This window comes from Phascolarctos cinereus, unplaced genomic scaffold (assembly GCF_003287225.1).
Source record: "Phascolarctos cinereus isolate Bilbo 61053 unplaced genomic scaffold, phaCin_HiC Scaffold_2;HRSCAF=192, whole genome shotgun sequence".
Lineage (NCBI taxonomy): Eukaryota > Metazoa > Chordata > Mammalia > Diprotodontia > Phascolarctidae > Phascolarctos > Phascolarctos cinereus.
Genome location: NW_027555625.1, coordinates 371,727,673 through 371,743,204, shown reverse-complemented (window position 1 = coordinate 371,743,204; position 15,532 = coordinate 371,727,673). Strand labels below are relative to the sequence as shown.

General features: G+C 38.5%; 2 protein-coding genes across 6 annotated transcripts in view; one reads left to right on the top strand and one right to left on the bottom strand.

Moving 5' to 3' along the window:
* The window catches only part of SLC23A1 (solute carrier family 23 member 1), a 28,784-nt gene extending 24,643 nt beyond the window's left edge, over nucleotides 1–4,141 (top strand). For both annotated transcript variants that reach the window (XM_021005041.2, XM_021005038.2), the window contains one exon: nucleotides 3,551–4,141. The gene's annotated coding sequence lies outside the window, so the exon portion shown is untranslated. The remainder of the gene's footprint in view (nucleotides 1–3,550) is intronic.
* Nucleotides 1,609–15,323, bottom strand: PAIP2 (poly(A) binding protein interacting protein 2). Of its 4 annotated transcripts, none has more exons than XM_021005042.2 (5): nucleotides 15,178–15,323; nucleotides 8,671–8,834; nucleotides 5,282–5,461; nucleotides 4,176–4,285; nucleotides 1,609–2,659 (listed from the first exon to the last, which is right to left on the bottom strand). In XM_021005042.2, exons 2-4 carry the CDS (start codon nucleotides 8,806–8,808, stop codon nucleotides 4,196–4,198), a joined length of 408 nt encoding a protein of 135 aa, XP_020860701.1. In that variant the 5' UTR covers nucleotides 8,809–8,834; nucleotides 15,178–15,323; the 3' UTR covers nucleotides 1,609–2,659; nucleotides 4,176–4,195. The 4 variants fall into 4 exon arrangements, with proteins under 4 accessions (XP_020860701.1, XP_020860703.1, XP_020860702.1 ...); XM_021005044.2 differs by lacking the exon at nucleotides 15,178–15,323 and adding an exon at nucleotides 14,302–14,947; XM_021005043.2 differs by lacking the exon at nucleotides 15,178–15,323 and adding an exon at nucleotides 10,411–11,057.
* Between the last annotated feature and the right edge of the window lie 209 nt (nucleotides 15,324–15,532).

Here is a 15,532-nt window from a genome sequence, read left to right as displayed (position 1 = left end):
CTTGGAGTCAGGAGGACCTAAGTTCAAATTTGGCACATAACACTCATTAGCTGTGTGACTCTGTGCAAGTCACTTAACCCCAACTGCCTCACAAAAAAAAAAAAAAGAATTCACAACTAGATCTTGCCTGACTTCAAAGCCAGCAATCTTTCCATGACACCACACTGCCTTCCCAAGTTGGGAGTCTGGTTTTAGCTGAGCATTTAAGTATTTTTAATCTTTTGTTTTCTACCCCTGATGAATTATTAAGGTATTATATAGTCAAGAGTTTTGGATAAACTTCTTTTATTCCAGTACACGGTCTCTTTAAATAGTGATATTTTATCTATCACACTGATATGTGGTGACTCTGGCTCATGACTGATAACGAATCCACTTGTATCTGAGCTACCTTGAGGAAAGATCTCTTTTTAGGATCTTTTGAAGAGATCCACAGCAGATGGCTGGAGCCAGTTAGTGTTAACCTGTTACAATGTAACAGAAATGCAGCTGTACTGCTGCTGAAGAATGAGTCAAGCATTAACTTCCCTGCTCAATAATCTCAGACTTCTTTTCAAAAATCTACACATCACACTTCATCAACCTGGCTTCCAAGGAATAAAGTACCTGAGAAGTGACATCAGAGCTCACCCTCACACCATGGTTCAGGAGTCACGCAGTCCTGATATCATGGAAAATTTGGGGCAGGAGGATCCTGCTGCAGATGCTGTGCTTGACTGAATCCTCCCAGGGCTTTTCCTGTTGCTGGAGAAATGCCAAATAAATCCTAGACCATTTTGGCTCTTCTCGTGAATGCTGGCAAATCTGATCTGTCCTAGGGGACAGTAGGCAAGTGTGATCTAAACAGGGATCTAAACGCACAGAATACTACTTTATAAAGCGCGTGGAACAGAGAGACACGGTTGCGTATGGAACAAGGAATTGAGGAGGACACTGATAGTCTAGTGCGGGGGTGGAGAACCTGTGGTGTTCCAAGTCCTTGGCTGTGGCTGTTGGACCGAGTTCACGTTTTACAGGACAAATCCTTTTATTAACGGGATTTGTCCTGCGAAGTCTGGATTCAGTTCAGTGGCCACACTTGAGGACCTAGAAGGCCGCAGGTTCCCCACCCCTGGTAGTCCAACCAAAGATCTTACTAAGTACCCTTTGGGGAAAGACCCATCTTAGATGAAAAGACAGCTACCAACACATGTTAAGTAAGAAAATGGAATGGGGGAAAAGATTCCAGGGCAGTCACAGACACATGTAAGAAAAGGGAGGTTAACTATAAGGGTCTTAAAATTAGGAAGAAATAGCGAGATATCTTCATTTTATTTTGAGGCCAGAAATACAGGGTACTGCTCCAGCTATAGCATAAGGACACTGAAATGGACAAAGAGTAGGGATGGGCCTTGTAGTCTGCTTTCCATCTTTATTTCAAAAGACAGGCACATCCAGTGTGATCATCTGTACGCGTGTGCCCAACAATCTGAAATCCAGTAAAGCCTATTTGTTCCTTTACCTTGTGACAGACCTGCTGGCAAGTTACTGAGCCCGTAGAGAAAAAGTGGTTTTTCTCCACAGGGGAGAATTCTTGCATTCTTGCATCCAATAAACACAACCATCAGCTCAGTTCTACTATTATTTATTTTTTTAAATATTTTTGAAAAAATATAATTTTTTTACAATATTTTCAACTTAAACACTATTCACACTGAACACGTATGGCAGCTTAACCTACCCAAATATGAAGTTTAAGAAGCCAAAACTGTTCTAGCTTTGTTAAAAGAAAAGTTGTTGTGCTGTAGACTATGTGTAGTGATGATTAACAAAGCAAGGGAAAAGCACCACTCAAATCAGAATGCTAAGACTTCCTTGGTTCAATTTGACTAAGTGTTATATGCTAGAATTTACATAGACACAGCTGTGAAGTACTGGGGAACTTGGAAGATAACGTAATTTTCAAATTACACTCCTCCTTGAATGTATACCTAGGAGTGGTTTTCAACACTTCTAACATGATAACAGAACGCATAAATCGGGGTAGTTTTCATCTTTTGTTACTTTGTAACTTCAGGAGCCATTCGAGACCGGCTGGCTTGCGTGGAGCTCTTTTGTTACCAAGTCTGTTCTTGAAGTACAATTTTCTCTCCATGGGGACAAATACAATAAGTAACAATACTGAAGTCTGAACGAAGTAATTTGTATAACAATTAGAACTTTACTTTCAAAATTGACTTTTTTTTTAAGTTAAGGCATTAACAGGTGTTGGTTAACACCAAGTAACCAGTTTAATCTCAATTAAAACAAATCATTTAGTCAAATTTCTAAATCTCTTTCAGAGGTTGTCTGATTTGTCACAACTTGACTGGTGCTTCTTTCCTCACTGTCCTTCACATCAAGCCAAGGTCCAATTATTTTCAGTAAACGTTTGACAGCTTTTTACTTAATAACAGTCTCAGCACTTTTATTAAGCATGCAAGACTAACAAAACTTTGGCAATGCATAAGTGTAACACAGTGACAAGAAGGGAGAGCTTTTACAATTAAGTCTTCTAATACTGCCTTCACAGTGTGGAAATTGTGCTACATCCACCAAAAGAGGGCCCCGTCTACTCAAATATTTAGTACTTCACCCCAGGAACAAACTCCTTTGCATTTGGATTCAGATTACTCTTGACCTGGAAAGTAAGAAAGCAAGTTTACTAAAAGACTGCTCCTAAAAGCTCGTTAGTATTCATTTTTTCCTCACATGCAAAAGTTTTAAGTTCAAGACAGAGAAACAACTCAGGGCTCAATTCTGAACATCAGTCATTAACCCCACATCTCTAGAACGACAAAAGAAGTGAGAACCAAATGTAATATTTTCCTGAGATTAAAACAATGTAAGCTATTCTAAACAGGTTGGAATTCAGGGAAGTTATATTTTACCAGAAATACACACTCTGTATTAACTGATGGCATGGCTTTGCTCAAGGCTTCTGGTGATCTAATCATAACGCCCGCTTTTCTTTGAACACCAAAAAACTTAGGACCACAAAGTTACAGGTAGTGTTATCGGGTCTTCATATATTACTAACAAAAGTTTCTGATATGATGCATTTACTGGAAACAGTTGGCCCCATCAAGTAAGTAATTATGATTATGAAATCTGCAGATTATTTAAACCCTGGTTTCTCTTTGCTCCTCCCTTTCACTGACTGCCCTAATTTAGGAAGCGGAAAGATGTAAAACTCAAAATTAGTCATTCTACTACTTGTTAGTAATAGGAATGAGAAAAATATTAACTCTATCAAGTAAAAAGATTAATTGTGTCGTCTCCTTCAGTATGTAAAAAGCTAATGCTTTCTAAATCTTGTAGGCAATATTTAGTGGAAAGAAGCCTGAGCTGGGAGCCAAGAGAGTTAGGTTCCAGTCCTTCCCTAGTTCTAGATCACTAGACTAATTGTGTGACCTTAGGCAAATGACTTCCTTTTTATATGCCTTAGTTTCTTCTTCACCTCTAAAATGTGGTAGGTGGGTTAGATGATCTCGAAGCTCTTTTATAGCTCTTAAATTCTGTTATTTTTCAGGCTTTCCTCAGTCCTGCAAGTGCACAAACCAGAGGACAAAGCATAAAGGAGATGCCTCTGAATTCACAAATTCTTCTACCACCTCTTGATATGGCAACTGATGAAGAGAAAGGCATCCGGATTGCACTCCGGGGTCTGGGATACCTGGGCCTGCTAGATGGAATCCTGGCTCTCAGGTTACCAGCTAGAAGCTGTACATTATCATATATACAATGATATCCTGTGACAAGAGCTTCATACCATTTTCATATTTGGTACATAGTAAGCATGCATTCCCCCATCCCAAGTAAAAATACAAAAAACTCTATGCCATAATATTTTGAAATGCACACGCATCTTTTGGCAACTATAGAGAAATAAGATCATTCATATCTTAAGTACTACCCAGAGGCATTCAAGTTGAAAAATCCCAGCACTGTACTGTAGAGTCATGAATGACATCCAAAACTGTATTCTTTATACCTAGGCACTTCCTTGCACAAAGAAGACACTTGATGTATATTTACTTATTGACTGAATTAATAATGTAGCTCTAAAACAAGCAGACATATCAACAAAATACTCAGAATAAAAGTACTTGTTCCAGCAATAGCTCTGTGTTTATTGTAACAAAGGACACACTTACACTGTAAATTTCAGTGTTCTCTAGTAGCCCTTCGGAATAGTACTCAAGCTCAGTGACCAAGCAACAGCTGCAAATGATGTTTCAGAGACTGGGAGTGAATTCCAGAGTGGCTAGGGGTTGTAAATAGGATAGAAAAGCTGGCATTCAGTCCTCACTAGGTTCCTAGTTTGATTTTAGCCTTATTAGTTATCTTAACCTGAAACTGAATTTAATCAAATAAAGACTTGATGGGCCCCATACTAAATGCTGCTATTTAGCTTACATCAGAATTTTGGGGGATTTTCTTATTGAAAATATGAGTCCTCTATATTAATAGCTATAAGCAATGAAAAATGAAGGAAAATTTTAAAAACATACATTTGTGTAATATATTTTTGTTAAGACATTATTAAAGTCAAATCTAAGACCACAAATGATGAGTTGGAGTATTTGAATCAAAATTTTAGGTTATAAAAAGATCATTGATACTAAAATGATTGAATGGCTATGCAAATATTTAGAACCAGAATTTAACCTCTCAAATTTACATAAACCTGTTCTCAACCAACTAATAATCATCATGGCTCTCCTTTTAAAAAGTTAATATAAATGAAGCAATTCCTTAAAGCCATTTAAATATCCTAGAAAGAGAAATGAGGCAAGGAAATTAAGTGACGAGACCAAGAATAAATAAATATTCAATATGAGATTAGAGTCAAAGAGATCCCAAACTTTACTCCATGTTGGGGCTGAAACAGTTCATACCAGTACAATCCATCACAGAATCCCAAGGTCTGGAGAAGGCACCACAACAATTCTGGCCAACAGAACTACTTCTGAGAGAAAAATGAATTAATAGGATCAGAGGATTTTAGAACTGGTGAAACTTTGGAGATCATCTAGTCCAACCCCCTCATGTTACAGATGAATAAAGAGGCTCAGAAAGATTAAGTGCTTTGTGTAAGGTCATACAACTATTAAGTGTAATAGGCAGGGTTAGAACCTGGGTCTTCTGAATGACTGAGATCTACTGCTCAGTACCTTTTCTCAGAGTATACCAGGCTTTCCCACAAATTAGCAAAAATGAACTAAGTTTTAAAAAGATGAAAATAATATTTTTTTTTTACCACAAGATCCTCCAGAGAAGAACTGTCACTGATGACAAGGTCATTAAACTGGTCCTGGATTTGGTCCATAGTTTGTGGGAGGTCTCGAGCTGGAATGAACCACTCATGTTCTTCTTCTTCTTCCAGCATTTCCTGGAAACAGCGTTCAATAAACTCTTCTTCCCACAACTCCTCTTCAATCTAGCAGTACAGAATGAATATTTCAATGAAAAACATTAAGACATATTTTAAAAACAAACAACAATACTCCCTTTGCTTCTGTTCTAATGAGATTACTTTTTAAATTGTTGAAGCATCAGCTAAGGTTACTTTAGGAATCAGTGCCATAGAGATACTAATTATTAACAGAATATTTTTCTTTCCTCCACTGTTTGTGTTTGACAGAGAAGAATTAACAAGACAAAGCAGAGGGCATTACTTTGAACATGCTCATCTGATGTGAGGAAGCCATATTGGCTACTGGTTAACAATATCATTCCTTATAAGTATTCACTTTTCCAGTTTTCCCAGCAGTTTTTTTTCAAAGAGTGGCTTCTTATCCCAGAAGCTGGGGTCTTTGGGTTTATCAAATAATAGATTACTATAGTCATTGACTACTGTGTCTTGTATATTTAACCTATTCCACTGATCCACCTCCCCATTTCTTAGCCAGTGCCAGGCAGTTCTGATGATTGCTGCTTTACAATACAATTTAAGATCTGGAATTGCTAGGCCAGCTTCCCCTGCATTTCTTTTCATTAGTTCCTTTGATATTCTGGACCTTTTGTTTTTCCAAATGAATCTTGTTATTATTTTTTCTAACTCTATAAAATAATTTCTTGGTAGTTTGATTGGTATGGCACTGAATAAGTAAATTAACGTAGGGAAGATTGTCATTTTTTATTATATTAGCTCGGCCTACCCATGAGCAACTGATGTTTTTCCAATTATTTAGATCTGATTTTATTTGTGTGAAAAGTGTTTTGTAATTGTGTTCATAGAGTTCCTGGGTTTGTTTTGGAAGGTAGACTCCTAAATATTTTATAATGTCTACAGTAAGTTTAAATGGGATTTCTCTTTCTATCTCTTGCTGTTGGGCTTTGTTGGTACTATATAGAAATGCTGATGATTTATGTGGGTCTATTTTATAGCCTGCAACTTTGCTAAAGTTGTTTATTATTTCAAGTAGTTTTTTACTTGATTCTCTAGGATTCTCTAAGTATATCATCATGTCATCTGCAACGAGTGATAGCTTTGTTTCTTCTTTGCCAATTCTAACACAAAAACAGCTGGGAAAACTGGAAAAGAGTATGGCAGAAACTAGGCATAGACCCAAATCTCATACCATATACCAAAATAAAATCAAAATGGGTTCATGACTTAGATATAAAGGCTGATACCATAAGGAAACTGGGAGAACAAGGAACAGTTTACCTATCAGATCTATGGAGAACAGAAGAATTCATGACCAAACAGGAGATAGAGAACATCATGAAAAGCAAAATGGATAATTTTGATTACATTAAATTTAAAAGTTTTTGCACAAACAAAGCCAATGAAACTAAGATTAGAAGGAAGGTAGAAAATTGGGAAAGAATTTTTACAACCAGTCTCTCTGATAAAGGCCTCATTTCTAAAATATATAGAGAATTAAAACAAATTTATAAAACCACAAGCCATTCCCCCAATTGATAAATGGTCAAAGGATATGAACAGACAGTTCTCAGATGAAGAAATTAAAGCCATCTATAGTCATATGAAAAAATGCTCTAAATCGTTATTGATTAGAGAAATGCAAATCAAAACAACTCTGAGGTACCACATCACACCTATCAGATTGGCCAACATGACAAAACAGGAAAATGATAAATGTTGGAGAAGATGTGGGAAAATTGGAACACTAATACATTGTTGGTGGAGTTGTGAAATGATCCAACCATTTTGGAGAACAATTTGGAACTATGCCCAAAGGGCTACAAAAACGTGCATACCCTTTGATCCAGCAATAGGGCTATATCCCAAAGAGATCAAACAAATGGGAAAAGGACCCACATGTATAAAAATATTCATAGCAGCTCTTTTTGTGGTGGCAAAGAATTGGAAATTGAGAGGATGCCCATCACTTGGGGAATGGCTGAGCAAGTTGTGGTATATGAATGTAATGGAATACTGTTGTGCTATAAGAAATGATGAACAGGCTGACTTCAGAAAAACCTGGAAAGACTTATATGATCTGATGCTGAGTGAAGTGAGCAGAACCAAGAGGACTCTGTACACAATAACAGCCACGTAATGCAATGACTAATATTGTTAAACTGAACCCTTCTCAGCATTACGAGGATCTAAGACATCTCCAGAGGCCTCGGGATGGAAAATGCTGTCCACATCCAAAGAAAGAACTATGGAAGTCGAATCGCTATCACTTATTTTTACCTTCTGTTGAGTTTTGTTTCATCTTTCTGATGGCACCTCCTATTGGTTTTAATTTTCACTTACAACTTCACTAATGTGAAAATATGTTTAATGGGTATGTAAATGTAAAGCCTATATCAGATTATGTGCCGTCTTGGGGAGGGTGGGGGGGAGGAAGGGGGAGAAAAATGTTCAACTCAAAAGCATATGGAAGTGATTGTTGATAAATCAAAATAAATTAATAAAATTTAAAAAAAAGTATTCACTTGAAGATCAAGCCCTAAGAGGAACACTAGCAAGCCTACATCGTTCTTTTAATGATAATGCTGAAGAAACTGGCAACGTCAAATGCAATTTTAAAAGGAGTGCTGCACATACCATTGTCCTGAAGTTCAACTGCCAGTGTTAAAAGAGCAGTGACTTAGGATGAACTGACAAAACTTGTGTCTGAGTAACTCAAGAAACTCACCATTTTCAGAGAGACAAGTAGCTATGGTAACTAAAACTTGAACTTGAAGAAAATAAGGCCTTTGTGAAGTTGGCTAGGCTCCTGCCCACATGATTAACATGATATAGTAACCCTGGTATAATTAGATTGTGTCTTAGCAAATTAAAGTCCAAATTTCAGAGAGTAAACACATGTTCCTAAAAGCCTGTGTTGCAGAGTAGACAGAGGGTCAGTCTGGAAGGCAGGAAGACCTGTGTTCAAATTCTTCTGATAAGAGCCTGTCTGTGTGACCCGGGGCAAGCCACTCAGCCTTTTAATGCTTCTGGTAACTCGAACACTTCAAGTTGCAGAGAAGGAGCTGAACTACACTGGTACAAGGAGTTCCTTCACCTTGGCATTCCCTATACCAATGAACTCAGAGCCATATTTGTCTTAGTTGTAAAATACGAGGTAACGAACACAATCCCCAGGCAAATACAAGTCTACTCACTCCAAGGCTAGAGAGAACACAAGACTGGGAAAAGAATTCACACAAAACATGACTACTAACCTGTCTGTTGAATTCCTCTTCATTTTCCATCCACATGTACTCAGCAAATGGATTATCATCTTCATGAGAATGACCATTAATAATCACATCTTCATTGATGATGCTTGGGCTAGTACTGCTGCGACTTGGATCTTTCATGGTTGTATGTTAGTTGTTTTTGTAACCTTACAAGAAGAAGCTTAAAATTAGTTCAGATTGCCAAGGAAACACTCTACCGTATGAAATACTGAGGTCATGTAAGTCAACAAAGCACTTCAAAATGCTTTGTTAAGTTACAAGAAATATCTAGGAATTGCCGAAATCTGCCTAAAATAATTCAGATAAACAATGAGCAACAATCTGCTTCAGGTTTTGGGTTTTGTTTTTTTTAAGGGGATCTCAATATAGATTGCAATGGAATGGGAATATAGAGACCTGAGTTCTAGTCCATGCCCTGCTACTAACACAAAGCTCTGTGACTCTGGGCAAGCCCATTCACTATGCTTCAGTTGCAGTAAGCGTAAAACAGGGGAAGTGGACTACATGATTTCTAAGGTTCCTCAGAGCTCTACAAATTTTTATTCATCTTACTCATTCATTCCTTTGCTTTACAGAACTAGGCTCATCCTGGAAAGCTAGTGGTCAAATTAATTTCTACAAAGCCAATTTTACTTTTAGAATGATTCTTATTTTATAAACCAAAGATTTTTTTTTAATGGGGGAAAAACTTAAAAACTCAAACCCCCAAATAAAACTAAGTTCGTGTTCAGTCCCATTAAATTCAGGTTGTTCTAGAAGTAGTGTATTTGTAGTGCTATATACTTTCTGGAAAATGCTATGAAGCACCATTCTAGAATTCCTTCTCCATTACCAACTCCCCTTCTCCTAACACTTCTTTTCCCAGGACCTGGGAACTTACATACTTCACATCCAAGGATTTTAGCACATAACCACCTTCCTTCAGATATTTACAATTTTCATTAAAGCTGGGATATATCACAATCTAGTAACAGACACTATTATCTAACATAGACACAGGATCACAGATTTACAGATGGAAGGGTATTGAAAGGCTATGCATTCCATCCCCTTCATTTTATAGAAAAGAGAACTGAGCATAAGTGAGATTAAGTGTCATACAGGTAGTATCAGAGGCTGGGTATCATACAAGCAAAAAATCTTTCAAGTTTAAATTTTTATGTTTTATAGTCTTAAGAACTTTCATAAGAACATGTTTAAAGGGAAATTTAGTAATAATCTGAACAGTAATTTGAATGAATCACGACAAAAAGGAAAAATGATAGTATGCAGTTTAAAATACCTATTTAGTCCTGCCAAAAATGTGGCTCTCTTGGGCAAAATTCATAAGGAGAAGGTGATCTGCCATGTGTGACACCTGGACTTTTAAATTCAGTCTACAGCTTTGTCTGTATCCCCAAGTATTAATATTCCAAAGTAAACCTGAAAGTTATTCTTAATAAACAAATGTTTACCTTAGGACTTCAATCTTTTGTTTTATGTAGTTTTATGTTGGGAGCAAGGCACCGCAGGGAATTTAAATGATGATTTTTTTTTTAATAATCAATATCCCCTGGGCTTTTTGTGGGTTACTGCTCACAATGTAGCCATACAGGTCCTCCCCCACCACCTTAGAGCCCCTTAATTCTAGTTAGTTTCAGCTGGGGTGAGAGAGGGTGTTGAATAGTAATAGAACACCTATAAAGAATTATCGATATCCTATGATACAGTAAGTTCATTTGCCTTTTTCACTATGATAAAACCCAAACCATGTAGTAGAAATCTATTCAATTTTTCCTTCCAAGTTCAGGATTCTTTAGTCCACAATAGATGACAACTACAGAAAAAGAAATTTCAGTATCAGCTGGGGTGGAAAGCATGGCACTCTGAAAGCAGATAAGACAAGGATTCAGAAAATTAATTTTTATGGTGGTAATATTTAGCTGTTATATTTATAATTAAAGTCAAAGGAAGCAAAGATAATTTCAACTGCTGTATTTGCAGGTTGAGTTCAAATGTTTAATAAAATCCTCTAACTAGAAAAGAAATTCAAAGAGAATTGCCTGTTTTAATTTTTGTCAAATACCCAATATGCTCATGAAAAGTACTGTTACATTTCTGACCTGACTCAAAAATATTGCTAATAACCAGGATCTAGCCTGCCTTACAAATGGACTTAAGTAAATCTAAATGGAGAGTATTCAATATCCTCTGTAATTTAGTTACATTTAAAGGTAGCCTCTAACAATTTTTAACAGTATCTTTTTCATCCTCCTACTTAAAATTTTATAGAAAACTAATCTCTTTTCCAAAAACTTCATTATCAACGTATAAAGATATCTTATCTCTTTGCATAACGCAACACAAAATTCATAAGTTTAGGGCATTAAAAGACAAGACCATCCAGAATTAGATCTGTACCAGTCAAAATTTAACTTGCCAGAAACTATATACATGGGCATGAGACATATGTACTGAAATACTTAATTTGGTTTCAAATATGCTTTAGCTAACTCACTTGAGTATCATACAGATTCAGATCTAGCAAAAGCCCTGAATTAAAGCCTTTTTCAAAAGTGTTATGGGCAAAAGTTTGTGCCAACACAATGAGAAACCTGCCTAGGCAAGTTCTGGAGCCTAGAAAACATCAGGGGACTCCTCTCCTTTCTTCATGACTACTAGTTAAAGGATGGCTGGGCAAGGAAAGGATTAGGAAAAAGGTCTTAAGCCTCAAACAATACAGTTAGACAGGAGCTAGGTCAGCTTTTTGACCATTATCACCTCATCAAAGCACCTCTGGCCTTGAAGGTCATAAAAGAGAAGTAGCTGACCAGAATTACTTTTAGTCAAGTAGGGCTGTTCAAATAATTAATAACTGCAATAAGCAAGAATTAACAAGCAAGAAGTGACAATGCTGCTGCTGCTGCTGCCCATGACTACTACTATACCATCTTCCCACAAGAGGAAAGAAACAACTGCCGACTAGATTTTGGTCCTTAGACACAAGTGGGAGCCAGAGGGGTTAGTGTCCCCTACTCCCAGAATACACTATACCCGTGAAGGGGCCTGATATATAATGAGATTGATGTTTTATTCCGTCTTCCTACAATCAATTCTTTACCCTCCTGGTACCACACATATCCTTCAAGGTTACTTCCTTTGAACCTCATCAGTCTTCAGCTTCATGTTCTCAGCTTTGTCAGAAATTGACCATTACTATTATTAGCTGACATCTCCAATGCACTTTACAAACATTTGATCTTGACATCTGTCCTGTTGTGGAAGGAAGGGAGGTAGAAAACACAAATGAAGTAACTGGGGCTCAATAATTTTCCTTTTATCTTTTACTCCAAAAGTAAGCATGACTAATCTAGATCTCCCAAACTAGATAATTAAATGAGTAATATTAGTACAACAGTGCAGGGCTGGTGAAGAGTAGTTACAAGAGACAATTCCCTAAATTAAGCTCAGATTTGAATGGCCAGTACAAACTTACAAAAGCTTTTAGAACTGGAGGAAAAATATGTGCTGGAAGTAACAAATTCTAACCAAAAATAAAACTCCAAACCTGGACTCCAATACCCTCATTTTACAGTTGAGGAAACTGGGAAATTGAAACTTGCCCACGGTCCCACAGCTTAAGTAGGTATCTGAGACAGGATATGAATGCAGGTTATCCTGACTCCTAAGTTCATCACCCTATCCATTACATAATTTCTTCAATTTCAATTAGGGAGAACTTTTATTTGGTCTTTAGATTTCTAACTTGATAATTTTAGTTTAATTCAAATATGGGTATGTGCTGAATAACTGCAATTATACAGAATTAAGGAGATACAAGACGGGGCCATAAAGCTATTATCAAACACTCTATAGTGTGTCTGCATTATAATTTTATCCAGGGGCTACTACTGCATATAGAAAACTTCCTCCAGAACTTAATTCAGATATATTACCAGGTTAGCACATCTTCCTAACTAAATGTTCTTTTGGAGAAAAGGAATAAAGATTAAGGGGAAAAAAATATTAAATTACACTGGAATGTAGCATTTGCAGATGATACCACCCTTAGTAGTAAAAACTCTATTTTCAAACACTGATCGGTTATTTTTTCACCAGTATATATGACTTAAATGTGACCCACTTTAAAATTTGCGGGAAGATTCTTAGAAGAAATCTCAAAATTCTAAATGGTATGATTTTTAAAATCCTCAATTGTTGAGAATAAAATGACGAGACTCACTTTTTTCTTTGTTGATTTCAGGGGAAACTATGATTTTGACAGGATAACACTCACTTTAAAAAAGTATTCAACCCCTTTGCTAGTTTCTGCAAGAAATAGAAGTTTCCTAAATGATCACTGGAAGAAAATCTGAGTAATATTTACTAAACAGCTTAACAGATTAACACCATGTTAAATTTTGTCAAAGACAATTAGCCAGAGTGCAATCATCTGAGATAAAATTTATTGGCATTAATGTGAAAAACACGCAAACTGTACATATTTCGGGCTGAAAATGTAGCAATTAGTAGTAGTACACTAACATTTTATAAATTGTAAGATCTTAGTTCTGTGTTCATTTGAATGTGTTTGGGGTCCATTATCAACTTAGACGATTACAACATGTTATTTTAATGAACATGAAATTTTGGTCTACAAAGACAACTCCATTCATTCTATAGCAACAAATGTATACCCCTAACAGTAGTTCAACAAGTGAGGGACCGTTAAGTATAAGGAGAGCTTGGGACTGTAAGTAAGACTCACAGGACACATCACACTAGGGAAGAACTACATTACATAAATAAGCCACAGATATCAGCAACCCAATCCTACTGAATGTAATGGTAACTGAGATCTTAAAAGGGATGAATTAAAATAATTTGAAGTGTAAATCAAAGCAAGTGTATATGTCTAAGGTTGTAGTGCAGGAATTCTAAACACTGGAACCAAGTGCACTCAAACTTCTAATTCTGAGATGTATATATTTATTTATATGAAAAATTCACTAAAGAGCCCAAGTTCCTTGAAGACAAGAGCTAGATCCATTTCCCTGATTTTCTCCAGTGCTTAGGAAATACTCAAGAGTGGACACTTTCTATCAGATCTTGTGTCTGGTTCTAGAGAATTAGAATAGATAAACTCTGATGTAACTTACACTCTTCACCTAGTTCAACTTAATTAGCTTCTCAGTATCCAGCTTTGCAACTATCCTCTACCCCCAAACAGAAATATCAAAATTTCTTGATCTATCATTATTCACCTCATCCTTCATTTTTTATGCACGTGCACAGGGCAGGATTATCATGAGACCACCTAGCAATATAATGGAGCTTAACCAAAATCACTGTCATGTTGACTTGAAACACATCCTGCTCTATCCAAATCATATGTCTTCTCCTAACTATAAGGCACAGTCAAATTTATAAGTCACAAGTTTTCAAGAGTGACGGAGGAAAGAATTCCAAACACTCCCCACAAAAATGCTTGTTGTTTGTAAATATAAACCTTAATTCCACAAAGGCGGCAAGAATAGGCAGAACGGCAATTACACTAAAAACAAGAACCCCACAAGATTTTTGTACAGAGGGCTTAATAAAAATTAACTTGAAAAAGTCATTAACAAAGCCAACCTTCTTCCGAAAATAACGTGTTTGCATCTTTCACAGAAGGAGCTCAGAGGTACTGGTGAGTAGTCTTAGTGATGTGCAAAGTCAGCTGAAAACTAGAAGCCAGCAGAATGCTTTAAGGTCCTCCCGAAAATGCCCAGGCTGGTTGCTGCGGTTCACTGTGTCCAGCAAGCCTTGTCCCAGGTGAGGGACAGAAACATACTGCAGCAGCTTGGGGAACCACAGGTACTACTGAATGGGTGTAGCACCTGTATACGTGCCCCAAGCATGTGCTACAATTGCCAAATTCTGGAGGAGTGGTGGGCGGGGCATGAATGGGCTCAGAGAGAACAGCAAAGCTTCCAAACGGCTACTAGCAGCAACTCTTATCTTCCCCCCGCCCCGCAGTACTTTGTGGGGTTCCCATTAAGGACACCCACCCTTCTCCGGTTTAGCAATAACTGCGCAGGCGCGGCCAGGTGGAGGGGAAGGGGGGAAATGTTGCGCGTGGTGAGGCGCAGGCGCAGACAGGGACAAACAATGCGCTTTGTTGCCCGGGCGGCGGTGGGGGGCGGAGGGAGTAAGGGAGAGAGGTGTGTGCGGGGAGGGGGAGCGAACGGAGGGAAAGGTTGGTATCCCGGCAGCCCCCGCGCGCCACCAAAGACCCGGATGGAAAGCCGCGAGAACCCAAATAATAAATCATGACAATAAAAAAAGTCACCGCCATTTCGTGGGGTAGAAGACAGAGCCCTCCGCCCCTCGCACCCGCGAAGGCCAGGAGGGACCGGGGCTCCCTCAGCCCGCAAGGCCTCTCAGGCTCCCTCAGCCGTCATGGAGTCCCTCTCCGCTGCTGCGCCGCCCCCTCCTCCCGCCGTTCCGCCCGGAGGGGGCCCCCCTCACCCAGTGCACGGCAGCGGGGACGGCAGCCAGCGAGTCCTGTCGGCCTCAGCGGATCTCCACAGGCAGCGCCGCTCCCCCCGCTCTACGTGCGCTTCACCCGCCGCCTCCCTTCCCCAGTCCCAAACAAACACCCAGCCCGGAAGTGACCTCACTTCCGCTGCCGGCCCCGCCCCCATTCTCCTCCTCCCTCCCTCAGCCTCCACTAGAGCTATAGCGCGAGCCTACCCTTCTCCTCTTACTTAGCTCCTCCCTCCCCACGCCAGTCTCGGGCCGCAAGGCGGCTATAGATTGACCTGCACCCGGCTCCTTCAATGCCCAGTCCCTAGGTTGGGTGGCATCAGGGCAGTCGGGACTT

Bases quoted from the DNA above. Each gene is read 5' to 3' on its own strand.
- PAIP2 (XM_021005042.2), bottom strand. From the start codon at position 8,808: ATGAAAGATCCAAGTCGCAGCAGTACTAGCCCAAGCATCATCAATGAA. The intron at 5,462-8,670 runs GTTAGTAGTCAT...CTGTACTGCTAG, and splicing joins AAGAGGAATTCAACAGACAG to ATTGAAGAGGAGTTGTGGGA. The intron at 4,286-5,281 runs GTAAAAAAAAAA...TACAACCCCTAG, and splicing joins CTTCTCTGGAGGATCTTGTG to CCACTCTGGAATTCACTCCC.